Source organism: Nyctereutes procyonoides, unplaced genomic scaffold, assembly GCF_905146905.1.
Source record: "Nyctereutes procyonoides isolate TBG_1078 unplaced genomic scaffold, NYPRO_anot_genome, whole genome shotgun sequence".
Lineage (NCBI taxonomy): Eukaryota > Metazoa > Chordata > Mammalia > Carnivora > Canidae > Nyctereutes > Nyctereutes procyonoides.
Genome location: NW_026575128.1, coordinates 6,154,328 through 6,167,800, shown reverse-complemented (window position 1 = coordinate 6,167,800; position 13,473 = coordinate 6,154,328). Strand labels below are relative to the sequence as shown.

The window sequence follows — 13,473 nt, the reverse complement described above, 5'->3', positions numbered from 1 at the left end:
GGGAACAAAAAGGTGACCTTTCCCCATCCTTTAGTGGCCTAACCCAGCTGGAGGAGGCAGGTCGTGTGCAAACTGCCTCTATTTGGGTGTCCCAGACCCCAGTCCTAACCTATAAAACCCCAACACCCCCCGCATCTATAATGGCTCTCCTCACCTCAGGCCTGTGCTCTAACCCTGAGAAAAGCCTGGGGACCCCACCCCCCACCCCAACAACCTGAGTATCTGGACCTCAAAGGTCTAGACTGTCTCCAAGAACAATGCTACCAATATGGTCTGACAACCTCTGATCCATCCCTTGAAAAGCTATCCTGAGGTCTTTTTTTTTTTAAGATTTATTTGGGGGCGGGGGGGGGGGAGCAGAGGGAGAGGGACAAACAGATGGCGCTGAGCACAAAACAAAGCCCAACATGGGGCTTGATTTCATGACCCTGAAATCATGACCCAAGCCAAATCAAGAGTCCAAAGTTCAACCAACTGAGCTGCCCGGTGCCCGAAAAGCATTCCTAAATTCCGTTAAGGCTGGGAGAGTGGGCTGCAGCACTGCTCCCCTCCTCCCCCAGTGCCAGCTGGGCATCAGGACTAAGAACGTGGGCTTGGTGCCCTAGATTCTCCACCTAATGGCTCGATGACCTCGGGCAATTTGCAGTCTTCTAAAAGTGGAATCACTGTGAATAATGGAATTATTGTGGATTAAGTAAAGTGTTAGTATGACATGCGGTAAGCACTCAATAGATCGTACCCAACATCACAGGGTTTAACTTTCCTCTGACTTCCTCTCTGTCTCTAGACACTACCCTACTTCTTAGTTTTTTTTTTTCTCTAAAGATTTATTTTGAGAGAGAGAAGGGGAGTGTGAGTGCAGCATGTGTGCACATAAGCAGGAGGGACAGGGGGAGAAAGAGAGAGAGAACCCCAAGCCGACTCCCCACTGAGCGGGGACTCCGCTGCAGGGCGGGGAGCTCAAAACTGGGCTTGATCTCACAACCCCAAAATCGAGACCTGAGCCAAAATCAAGAGCTGTAGCCTGAACCGACTGAAGCACTCAGGTACCCCCTTAGCTCTTCTTTAAAGAGCAAAAAGTCTTTGAAAGAAAAATTGGGGGCAGCTCTGGTGACTCAGTGGTTGCACCTGCCTTCGGCCCAGGGTGTAATCCGGGATCAAGTCCTACATCAGCTCCCTGCATGGAGCCTGCTTCTCCCTCTGCCTGTGTCTCTGCCTCTGTGTCTCTCATGAATAAATAAAATCTTTTATAAAAAGAAGAAAAATTGGGTACCCTTAGTCTTCATTTATTCTCTCAAACCTTCTCCAACCTGGCTTTCATTGTCATTATTTTTAAGTAAACTCTACACCATACAGGGGGCTTGAACTCACGCCCCTGAGGTCAAGAGTCGCATGCTCTACCGACTGAGCGAGCAAGGAGCCCCTCTCCTTTCTTCTGACTCAGTGGCCAAGAGCTTAATAAGATAGTCCATTTTAGGTCTATCTAGGATAATGGTCTGCTTCTAGATTTTACTAGACAGTAGACCCAAAAATGACTTTGAAGGGGTATTTGCACCCAGGTTTCCCAGACTTTGGTCTGGGTGGAGGAGCCATTCTGAGACCAAGTAAAAGTTAGTCAGGACACAGGAACTCAGTTGGTCTCCTCACTTCACTGCAACAAAATTCCGGAAAGAAAACAGGACACACTTAAGATTTCACTCAAGAATGTGTCTTTACTGAAGAAACCGTAAGAAAAAAAGGATGGACCCTCTGTAAAAAGAGGAGATGTTGCCTCCAAACAGCAGGGAGGAATGAGACCTGTGTGGCTTCCCAGTAGTCAGTGTTCCCGGCACAAGACTCCTCCTTCCGGGCAAGCACGAGAGTGTCACACTACAACCAGCAATTCCTATCCACCCCATCGGCCTCTCCTCCCCCGTCCCACAACCCTGGATTCTCCACAGCCATTCACCAATGGTTTCCCGAAGGCCCAGGAAAAGACGGGGGAGGCCTGCCTCTCTCTGAATGGGGTCAAAACGGGTTTTGCTTTGGAAAATTCAAAGAGGAATGTAAAACGGTTGAGCTCTTTCTAGTCCAACCAAACATGGCCTCATCCAGCCCCTCTGAAGGGAACTGGAGGAAAGAGTTTCCCTCCTGAATGTGTACGCTTGCGCTTGTGGGGTAAAGAGACTATCTCAGCCTGGAGAATGGAAACAGTTAGAAGAATATGTAACAACCGTGTTAGAGAGTCACTCAGTTCCTAAGGGCCGAGGGAGCTCTGAGGCTTCGGATTCCAAGCAGTGCTCCTGCTGGGCTCCCCTCCAGTCCTGGGGATGGTCACTCCTCTCCAGCTGGGAGATTGTCCTCAATTCGCCTGATGAACCTCATGCGGATTTCTGTCACACCGTCTCCTTTCAGGGTGTCCTGGACAAACCTGGCCTCCACGGCCATCTGGACCTGAGGGACAGTAGGAAAATAAAGGGGCAGCTGCCTAGCCACAGGCTCTGGGAACCACGGGGGACGAGGCTCTAACTGACTCATCCGCAGCAGTCCCAACGAGGGCACTGCTCTCCGGCAAGAACAAGAACTGCCAATTCCAATGCTCCCTTGTAGAAAGCAGTGGCCCCGACCCTAAGGACGGATTGAGCAAAGAACCACCACAGGTGAGATTGGCCCCACATGAGCCAACCTGGGAACGGACGGTGCTGGGCTTTGGGGGCTGACGGCACCACCGTCAGGGAGGGTCATCACCACGGAGAGGCATCCAACTTGGAACCTGTGCTCAGCAGCATCACATCTCAGGCAGCCAAGTGCTGAGGTGAGCCAGGGCCTTTCTTCTCTCTCTCTCTCATTCATTCAAACATTTACCAAGCCCCTACTGCACCTCGGGTGTCCCAGAAGGGAAAGAGCTGCACTCACCATCTCCAAGGCTCCCCGCAACACCCCACACAAGAGATTGGAATAAATAAGGGATGAGTGGTTATCAGGAAGTTCCACAAAGTCCACCAAGGGGTTATTTTCCAAAATGAGGGAGAATTCGTCACCAGCTGGGCTCCAATTGGTGATGCTTGGAGTGATGCCCAAGTACATCTTGAACGCCACCTGTCAGGGGACACACAACAGCGCCGTGGGGGAAGGGCAGCAGGGCTGCACAGCAGCTTCCCTGCTGGGCCTGGTGAAGGAGAGTTAGGTGGCTTGGGAACAAAACTGTGGCCTCTGCAAACACCGGGGCTTTAGGTATTCAGGGCAAAAAAGGAAAAGCATCTTTGCATAATTCCACAGCCCGCTCCTTCAAGGCCTCATACGATCAGGGAACGCGTTGACCACCTCCACTTCTGACGGGGCTGGCTTCCCAGAACCACCATATGGGAGGGCCAGCCCACTGCCCTGTCCTCTGTGCTATCCTGAACCCTTCTTGAAAGCAAATACAGGTCACTGCAGCACAATTACTCTGAAGACACCCTTCCCTCTATCCACCCTCCTAGTAACAAATCTTCACAGAGCTAAAGCTCTCTTCACTGTCAGCCCTCTCTATGATTTGGGCCAGCTTGCTCTACAACAGAAAGAATCAACCTTTAGGTGCCAGACGCCACAAAACTAGAGGCGTTTTATCATTTATTATTAAGTCTACAAAACGTAACGCTACTATTATCAATAGCGACCATTTCCTACAAGCGCACTATGTGAAGTGCATTCATTTCACCCGAGAGCTCATGCTTATTATTTCATTACTCCTTAAAACCACCCTGTGAGGTAACTCCTAGTTTCTTTTAAAGATGAGGTAAGTGGTAATTAGAAAGGTTAAAAGTAACTTACCCTTAACTAGAAAGGAGTGGAGCCAGAATATGAAGCCAGGTTTGTCTGAGTCCAAAATCTGTATTCTTTACCCCATGCTACCCTACTACATCTTCACAGTCGAGATCTGGCTTTGATTTCACGGGGGCTTTCATCCACCCGGATGATCCCAACCCTCTTCATACTCTGTGCTATTCCCAAACCACCAGGACAGCTTGTTTGGCCCAGACAGCTGCCTGACTAGTCTTTCAGAATACTAAGGGCCCCTCTAAGGGAGACGGAGAGAGTGGTAAGTAGTGCCTCCCAGTGACACATCCTTCAGCATAGCCAGGTGGCCCAGGATAATGACCTTGGCGATGACATCTGCGGTTTCCCGAAAGTCATGGCACCTCCCAACATTGGACCGTGCCAAGAAATCTTCAATCAGTCGGACTCCAATGTTATAGCCCCTGGGAGGAAAATGAGAGAAGAGACCATATCATGGAGTGTGAACGTCTTATGTCTGAATGTAAGGCTGCTGATGGTACAGGGAAAATCAGGGACAATTCTAAAACATCTCAATAAATGAGCTGAGCGGAAACTATGTTGAAAATGTAGCTTACAAAAGAGGACCCCATTCTGGGCTCTAAAGAACCTTGGAGACTGTGCCCTGGGGAGCCCCATTCTTGTCTTTCCTGCAGAGGAGCTTACTCACATTTTGTCCAGCTGTTTATTCACATCTTCATCATTTTCATAGTCCTTGCACAGCTGTGTGACCAGAGCCCCGTAGGTGAGGGTGAAGAGCTCAGAGCTCTAAAAGAGATTCAAAAGGCAGTTAGGAACAAGAAGCGCAAAGAAAAAGTTTAACGACTCTAGGTCAGCCTCAGCGCAGCTGTCCGGATTCCAAGGAAGGTCATCTGTGTCCACTGGGAAAGAATATCACTCCTTGGGTGGCCAAGGAGGGCAGCCCCCCATGGTCAAGGTGGCAGGGCTTCAGTCATGAAGCCAAAGTCCAAGAACGGGTTATAAGAGGAAGGCAGCCATGCTAGCCACTATACCACCAATGCTCAAGAACGGGTTGTAAAAGGCACTTCGCACATGAAGCAGTCACTCTTCCAACACATCAAGGTGGGTTTCTGCTAACCCCGGACCCTCCCATAGCCGGCATCCACTGGATACCATGAAAGACAGACCTGGAGAAGACATTTACAGATTAGCTTTTTGGACCCATGGCTTCTCCACACCCAAGCATGTCTGCAGCGTCAGGGCCGAGAGTTCAACTGCACTCCCAGTGCCCTACCCAGGAGAGCAGAGGACCCGGCGGCCTGGTCTGTGGGGAGGAAAGAAGTCCTAGAGTCCACTGCACTGACAATGCCCCTCCTAAGTCACCAGCATAAGGAAAAGTAATGTTCCTCTTGACACAGAGCGAAAATGTTTCCAGGAAAGGAGTAACTCTGAAAGGAAGCCAATTTTTTGTGTGCCTGAAATACAATACTGATCTGGACTGGTTTCTATTATGATCACAGTTAAAATCACAGTCTTCTCAGATAAAGGCTCCTGTCACCTACCGGCCAAGAAACGGGTGTGGAAGGTGACAGGATGACTGATACCAAGACTGCAGAATGAAGGCATGAAGTGTGGGGCAAGGCACCATCAGAGCCAAGTAAAGGGAGAAACATGCTATCAGCACATCAGGACCAATATATTTGCATGGAAGTAATCACTCAGCCACTTCCTTCTTGTCACACTTGGAGCAGAGCACCATTCTGTCCTCAAGTTTTCTGGAGAGCGAAGTCCAAATAATGTTGAGGCTCAGGCTCGCAGCGTATCAATGCCCCTCACCTCATCCCCAAGCCCTGGTGACAAGGTCGCTGCAAGAATAGTACTGGGAGTGCCTTTGCTTACACACTACGTTCTATTTTTCATGATCTCATTTTCCATCCCACAAGAATTCTGTAAAGCAGAAAGGGCAGGAATTAATCTCATTTTACAGGTGAGGAAATACAGACTCAAATGATTAAATAATATGTCCAAGGACCAACAGCTAATCATTGACAAAAGTAATTTTGGGAGACAAAAGCCAAGAATTCCTAAGCCAGTGTTCATTTTATCCTCTGTTCCTTACAAGTGCAATATTAATAACCCCCCCCAAAACAAAAACAAAAACAAAACCATAACAACCAGCAACGAAAAACTTAGCTGTACTAGGAAGTCAAAGAGAATGTTTTAGAATCAGGAAACTTTTTGAACTGAGCTAAAACAGTCAGATCAGGGTGTCTCCAAGAGACCATTTACCAAATATGGCAATTAAGGGGAAGCTATTAAGGAGCACAATGATTTTTTAGTAAAGTTAAGGGTTTGGCACTAGAATGGCTTAGACGTGAATGGATGGAGACAATCCAGCAGTTACCAGTCTACAGAGTTGGCACCACTGCATTCAATCAGGAGAGCTTTCCTTCCATTATTAACGAGCCCTTGGATGGCGATTCCAACAGCCTCGACCCACCATAATGCCAAGGAGCAGATATACTGCAATGTTATTGAGAACTTACACATGCAGCAGCCCCCAGTTTACCAACAACAAAAATCAAGGTTCTAGACAGATCTATCCATGGTCACAGTATCAATATGCCTGGGATCTGGAATGGGATTCCTGGCCCAGGCTCTCCAGACTCTCTCCTATTTTGCAAGTCTGTTTCTGTCTCTGATTATGAACTAAGCCTACTTGAAACAGTGCGCAATGCAAATATGTAACTTAAAGATCTTTATACTTAATCTATTTTTTTAAAGGTTTTATTTCTTCATGAGAGACAGAGAGAGAGGCAGAGACACAGGTAGAGGGAGATGCAGGCTCCCTTCAGGGAGCCCGAAGTGGGACTCAATCCTGGGGCTCCAGGATCACGCCCTGGGCCAAAGGCAGATGTTTAACCACTGAGCCACCCAGGCGTCCTGATCTTTATACTTTAAAAATAGGAGTGGGAGGGATCCCTGGGTGGCGCAGCGGTTTGGCGCCTCCCTTTGGCCCGGGGCACGATCCTGGAGACCCTGGATCGAATCCCACGTCAGGCTCCTGGTGCATGGAGCCTGCTTCTCCCTCTGCCTGTGTCTCTGCCTCTCTCGCTCTGTATGTGTGACTATCATAAATAAATAAAAAAAAATAAAAAAAAAATAGGAGTGGGACTGTGGTATAGAAAAGTTATTTACTTAAAGTTTACCATGTTCCAGGGACTATCTAATAGGAGAGAAACAGATAATAATTTGAATATAAGGCTTGTCAGATGATAATAAGAGCTATGGAAAAAAAAAAAAAAACAAGCACAGACAGAAATCAGGGGGTATTTACATTCATATATATATCCTGTCACCCGGGATGACGACCTGAGCCAAAGGCAGGTGCTCAACCACTGAGCCCCCCAGGTGCCCAAGAGATCAATTTTAAATTGGATACTCAAAGAAGACCCAATAAGGTGATATTTGTGTGAAGACTTGAAGGAGGTAAGGATAAGCCATGAAGATATCCAGGTGAAGAGATCCTGCAAAGCAAGTGTAAAGGCACTGATGTGGGAGTATGTCTGCCATGGCTGAGAAACAGCTAAGAGACCTGTGTGACTTGAGAGGAGTGAACAAAAAAGAAAGCAGAAGAGGAAGACAAGTTACTGTTGATCTGGGTTTTCAGTCTGTGTGACCCTTACAACAAAAAGTTCCACGAGACCTTAAAGGCCAGCTCGTTCAACGAATGCAGTTTCTTTTTTTTTTTTTAATTTTATTTTTATTTTATGATAGTCAGAGAGAGAGAGAGAGAGAGGCAGAGACACAGGCAGAGGGAGAAGCAGGCTCCATGCACCGGGAGCCCGATACGGGATTCGATCCCGGGTCTCCAGGATCACGCACTGGGCCAAAGGCAGGCGCCAAACCGCTGCGCCACCCAGGGATCCCGAATGCAGTTTCTTCACTGCACAGGATAACTACATTCTCCCTCCCAGAAAAACACAGGAATCTCTTCTGCAACATTCCTACTTTCAGGTGCTTTAATTATGTTTAATCATAATGGCCATAAACATTTATAAAACCTTCAGAATGCCTTCACAGATAGTTTCTCATTGACCCTAATCACAACCATGAGAGGTTAGGAGAACAAACAATATTTATCCCCATTTTACAGGTGAAAGGTTAGGTAACTAAGACTCAGTCGTCGTCGTCGTCTTCTTCTTCTTCTTCTTTTTTTTTAAAGATTTATTTATTTATGATAGAGAGAGAGACAGAGACCAGGAGGAGGGAGAAGCAGGCTCCATGCCAGGAGCCCGATGTGGGACTTGATCCCGGGACTCCAGGATCATGCCCTGGGCCAAAGGCAGGCGCCAAACCGCTGTGCCACCCAGGGATCCCTATTTTTATTCTTAAACTAGTTCTCTGTGGTGTGGTATCAGAGAGTACCCCGAGCCGGGTTCAAGGAGGGAGATTTTAAATCAACATAAAGAACTCCGAAAAAAAAAAAAAAAAAAAAAAAAAGAACTCCGTAACAACTAGTAAGACATACAGAAAGAATACTGGGTTTGTAGTCAGAAGACCTGATTCTGAGTCTGGACTGCCACTTACTAGCGTGAGATTTTACTTAAGTCACTTCACTTTGCATAATCTCAATCTCCTCACTCAAAAATGGCGACAGTAAAATCTGTCACGCTGATTATAGGATTGTTGGGAGGCTCTGAGAATAATGCACTTAAATATTCTCTTCAGAACAACCACAGGAGTGGTTTCATACTGGAATAGGTGATCTGATCTCCCAGTCCTACAGGCACAACCTGAGCAGAACAAGTTAAGCCAAGCCGTACTTCAGGTGAGCTATGGCACTTGGTAGTTTTCAAAAGGCTTTTCAATTAGTGCCCCAGACAAACAACAAATCTCCTTAAGGGGACTGATCTTTGGAGCTAATGCTCCAAGAGTCGCATTCACTATTTTTACCAACACAAGTAACTCAGTATGACTGCCCCCAAAAGCTGGGAATGAAGGTCAGTTACAGGACGGAGTCCATCCCTGTCTCAGCCTCCGGCCTCCTGTCAGGGAGACTCTGAGTGCTGCTACGAAAGTAGTATCTCACCTGAGCACCTGGTACCAGGTGAGTAGTATCTCACCTGGGAAGAGAGCCGCTGGGGTTGGGTTACTAGTAACATGACACAAAATAAGGGAAGGTTTGATTGTCCACGGAATTCAGGAACCAAACACTATACAGACCCATAAAAGCTAATAACTTTACTAACAAGGATGCCTGCTGACTTTCACCGAGTGCCAACTACGTAACATGCACCATCACACTGCTAGCTTTTCATGCATTATCTCAATTCTTAGAACAACCCCATGAGAGATACTACTACTACATTTTGTAACTTATTTTTTAAAGATCATATTTATTTATTCATTCATGAGAAACACACACACACACACACAGAGAGAGAGAGAGAGAGAGAGAGAGAGAGAGAGAGAGAGAGAGAGAGGCAGAGACACAGGCAGAGGGAGAAGCAGGTTCCATGCAGGGAGCCCGACCTGGGACTCAATCCCAGGTCTCCAGGGTCACGCCCTGGGCTGAAGGCAGTGCTAAATTGCTGAGCCACTCGGGCTGCCCTAACTTATTTTTTTTTTTTTAAATGGTAGAATTGATGCTTACGACAATCAGGACACTCGCCCAAAGTAACAAGGCAAGTAAGCAGTTAAGCCAGGACTCCAGGCCAGACAGCACTATGCCGCTGTGCTGTATACTCTTCTGCCTCATACATTGTGCTTCTCAAGGTTAGGGACTAGGCCTGCGTCTCTCAGAGCACCTAGACAGACCTACACATACAGTCAGGGCTCAGGGAAAGTCTGCCAGATATGTGGGCTATTTCTGTTCGCCCAGACTAAAAGCAGAGGTCTAGCTCCTCAGGCATATTAATCATTTAAGTCTTGGAATGTTTAAGTGGGAACACGGCAATCGGCAGAAGGTAGGGCCAACGGGAAAAAGGGATGCTAGAGGGGGAGACTTCCTGGCAGGAGAAGAGCAGGTCAAAACCAGGTGGCCACAAAGAGGATCATGTGACAAGCCTTAAGCAGGCGCCAGCAGGGAGTGAATGAGAGGATGCACCAAACCTTCATGTCACTCTTTCACTAAATATCGATTGCCTAGTGCCAAGCATCACTCTAGATGCTAGGAATAGAGCAGTGAACAAAACAAATCCCTCTTCTGGTGGTTACATTCTCATGGGGGAGACTGAAAATAAACAAGTATGTAATTCATAATGAAACAGCGCTATGAAGAAAAACAGTAGGAAAACTAGTCACGGTAGTCAGGGAAGGCCTCTCAGAGAAGGTGACATCTGAGTAACTATGAATGAGTGGGGAGTAACTAGATGAGGATTAGGGTCACTCACTGGGGGAAGGAAGGATTTTTTTTTTTTTTTTAAGTAGGCTCCATGCCCAATGTGGGGCTTGAACTCAAAACCCCTGAGAAGGGGTAGCCCTGGTGGCGCAGTGGTTTAGCGCTGCCTGCAGCCCGGGGTGTGATCCTGGAGACCTGGGATCGAGTCCCACATCGGGCTTCCTGCATGGAGCCTGCTTCTCCCTCTGCCTGTGTCTCTGCCTCTCTCTCTCTCTGTGTGTCTCTCATGAATAAATAAATAAAATCTTAAAAAAAAAAAAAAAGAGTCGCATGCTCCATGGACTGAACTAGCCCAGCCAGACACCCCTGGGGGGAAGAACTCTCTAAGCAGAGACTCTGGGAGTTGCAAAAGCCTTGAGATGAGGGTGCTGCTGTCTTTCCCTATTTCTCCCACTCGCCAGAGCTAAGTGAACACCGGGGGTCAAGGGTGGAACCTGGGGGTTTCTGCTTCGAACAGTATTAAACATTTCAGGAAAAAAAAAAAACAGAGTAAGATAAAAAACCAGAGTAAGATATGAAAATTAAGCATGAAGACCTCTCATATCTGCTCCTATCTTAGGAAAAGGAGAAAGAAACTTTTACTATGTCCCATACATTGTACACTGCTATGTCACTTAATCCTAAGCAGGCGTTATTATGCCCAATTTATAGATAAGGAAATTGAGGACCAATCAAGACATAATTCCAACAAAGTCCATGCTTTTTTCCCTATGTGACTCTCTTTTCTAACAAAATATAACTTTCTTCTTTTAAATTTCTGGTATTTCCTCCAAAACAGGAGAGCTTTTTTTTTTTTTTTAAGATCTTATTTATTTATTCATGAGAGAGAGAGAGAGAGAGAGAGGCAGAGACACAGGCAGAGGGAGAAGCAGGCTCCATGCAGGGAGCCAGATGTGAGACTCGATCCCAGGTCTCCAGGATCACGCCCTGGGCTGAAGGGGGCACTAAACTGCTGAGCCACCCAGAGATCCCCTAAGATTTTTAAGTAATCTCTGCATCCACGTGGGGCTTGAACTCACAAACCCGAGATCAGGAGCTGCTTGCTCCTCAGACTGAGCCAGTCAGGTGCCCCCTAAACAGAAGCTCTTAAGCTGTGATCCATGTAGGATCTCCAGGGAGCCCACAAATCCCCCCTCCCCCCCCCCCCGAAATGGAAGTCAACGTCTGTGTATACGTTTGTCAATCTAATATTTCTGGGGAGACGATCCATAGGTAGCAGCTTCTCAAAAGGGGTCGGAGACAAAACCAATACTACCCTGGAGCATCAGGGCCTCCTGGAGCCCATTTTTGGTGCAATTCCTGCTGTACGATGCCAAGGTGGGAGGGGTGTTTAATCACCCTTCCAGAGCAGCGGAGCATCAACAAAGGACCCCCGAGTCCGGTCGGCCTCCCCAACCTGCAACCTTGGATATTTAGTTTCTAAATCAGAAAACAAAGACACCTGTGTCTCTGCCTCTCTCTCTCTGTGTGTGACTATCATAAATAAATAAAAATTAAAAAAAAAAAAAGAAAACAAAGACAGCATGGGGAATTTTGGAGGAGATCAGAACGCGGCAAAGAAGGATGGCTCCGGGGTTGAGCACCTCCCTTCAGCCCAGGGCGTGATCCTGGAGTCCCGGGTTTCAGTCCCACATTAGGCTCCCTGCATGGAGGCTGCTTCTCCCTCTGCCTGTGTCTCTGCCTCTCCGTGTCTCTGATGAATAAATACTTAAAAAAAAAAAAAAAGGCAAAGAAACGGAACACCTGCCAAGAGGTCTTCACTCGGAGATAAACATCATCTGCGCTACTTTCCAGGCCCAGCTGCCACCTGCAGCCAACCTTTACGCGACGACCCGGTGCCCCACTCTTCCCAGGGCAGGAAGGAAGCGCCCCCTCCCCCGCAGGGGCACCGCCACTTACTGCCTACCCTGGCCCACCTCTTACTCCTCCAAATCGGAAGTTCCTTTCGGGCAAGACCAGCATCTGGGCATCTCCGGCGATACCTATAAGGGGCCTAGCGGCTCTGAAGCCCTGGAGTTAGAGACCTGTGTTCCGAGGCTCCCTCTTCTCCCTAAGCTGCAAACGTGGGCAAGGGTGCTGCAACCTGGCTGAGCCGTAGAACTGCGGTGACGCTGTCCACCTGAGAGAGTCACTTTGCGGATTAAAAAGGAGCTGCTACTTAAAAAAAAAAAAAAAAAAAAAAAAAGGAGCTGCTGTGCATCGAGTGCCGGGCCGGGTGCGGGGACCACCGCCGCCGCCGCGGGTGCAGCACCCAGTGGGCCGCAGGGCCCCGGCCACCCGCCTCAGGCCTGCAACGCCCCCCGCCGAGACTCTGCCCTGCTGCCCCTCCGGCAGCCCCCCTCCCCTCTCCCCTCCCCGCCCCCCCCCCCGCGGGAGCCCTTCCCAGCCGCGCCCCTTCCCCAGAGCGCCCCAGTCCGCCCCGCCCGCCGAGTCACGCGCTCCCGGTTACCATTTTCTTGCTCTCGGTGCCGCGGTTCGCCTGCCTGGACATGGTGCCGGCCGCCGTCCCCCGCCTCGCCGCAGACCCACTCGGCGACCCGTCCCGACACCGCGCGACCCCTCAGCCTCCGGGACTGACCGGCAGCAGCTCAGCGCGCCTGCGCGGCCCGCCGCGGGGCACCACGGGACTCGCGGTCTGGCCTACGGGGGTAATTCCCGCCCTACACACGTCGGACTACAGCACCCAGCCTTCCCCACCGGCGGCACCGCTGGACTACAACTCCCAGGGTGCTTCGCGCGCGGGTCCGCGTGAGTGCCCGGTTCCCGCCGGGGCTGCGCCCTGGCCGCTGGGTGGCGTCCGGAGCTCGCGGTGATCCCGTCCCGCCCGCACGCTTCCTTCCCCTCCGCCCACAACCCTCACCCTCGCAGATGCTCCGCCAATTCCTCTCTCGCGGGCTTGCTCTTGGAAAGTCCCCCTTTCGAACTAGCTGCTTCCGCTATTGCTGCAATTCAGAGCCAGAAGCTCCCAGGATGTGCTAGGACACTAGCTACGGCTCATTCGCGAATCTGGCTTTTTTTTTTTTTTTAACTGCAAAAATACTTAACAAGCTCCTCTGTGCCAAGCATTTCACTAGTGGCTTTCTTATCACACTGTCATCTGTCTCCCAGCTGCAAAGGCAGCCAGTACCTGCACCCTACCACTGTGGCCTCAAGATGGGACATCTAGTCGGTTGCCTAAAACTCAGGCCACTTTGCCCCTCTCCTTCCCCAAGAACAGCTACCCTGCCTGCTCCCTGGAAAAGAAAGATCACCAACGTCGGTAACAGCCAATCCTGGATTTTAATCTCAGCTTTGCCATTTTAGGCAAGTCCCTG

At 49.2% G+C, this 13,473-nt stretch overlaps 1 protein-coding gene across 1 annotated transcript; it reads right to left on the bottom strand.

The window, feature by feature from the left end:
- Positions 1 to 1,692: 1,692 nt before the first annotated feature.
- On the bottom strand, positions 1,693 to 12,789 carry TRAPPC3 (trafficking protein particle complex subunit 3). Its single transcript, XM_055342072.1, has 5 exons — positions 12,609 to 12,789; positions 4,466 to 4,563; positions 4,121 to 4,220; positions 2,896 to 3,078; positions 1,693 to 2,433 (listed from the first exon to the last, which is right to left on the bottom strand). Exons 1-5 carry the CDS (start codon positions 12,648 to 12,650, stop codon positions 2,314 to 2,316), a joined length of 543 nt encoding a protein of 180 aa, XP_055198047.1. The 5' UTR covers positions 12,651 to 12,789; the 3' UTR covers positions 1,693 to 2,313.
- Between the last annotated feature and the right edge of the window lie 684 nt (positions 12,790 to 13,473).

Bases quoted from the DNA above. Each gene is read 5' to 3' on its own strand.
- TRAPPC3 (XM_055342072.1), bottom strand. From the start codon at position 12,650: ATGTCCAGGCAGGCGAACCGCGGCACCGAGAGCAAGAAAATG. The intron at 4,564-12,608 runs GTAACCGGGAGC...AATCTCTTTTAG, and splicing joins GCACCGAGAGCAAGAAAATG to AGCTCTGAGCTCTTCACCCT. The intron at 4,221-4,465 runs GTGAGTAAGCTC...TTTTCCTCCCAG, and splicing joins AATAAACAGCTGGACAAAAT to GGGCTATAACATTGGAGTCC.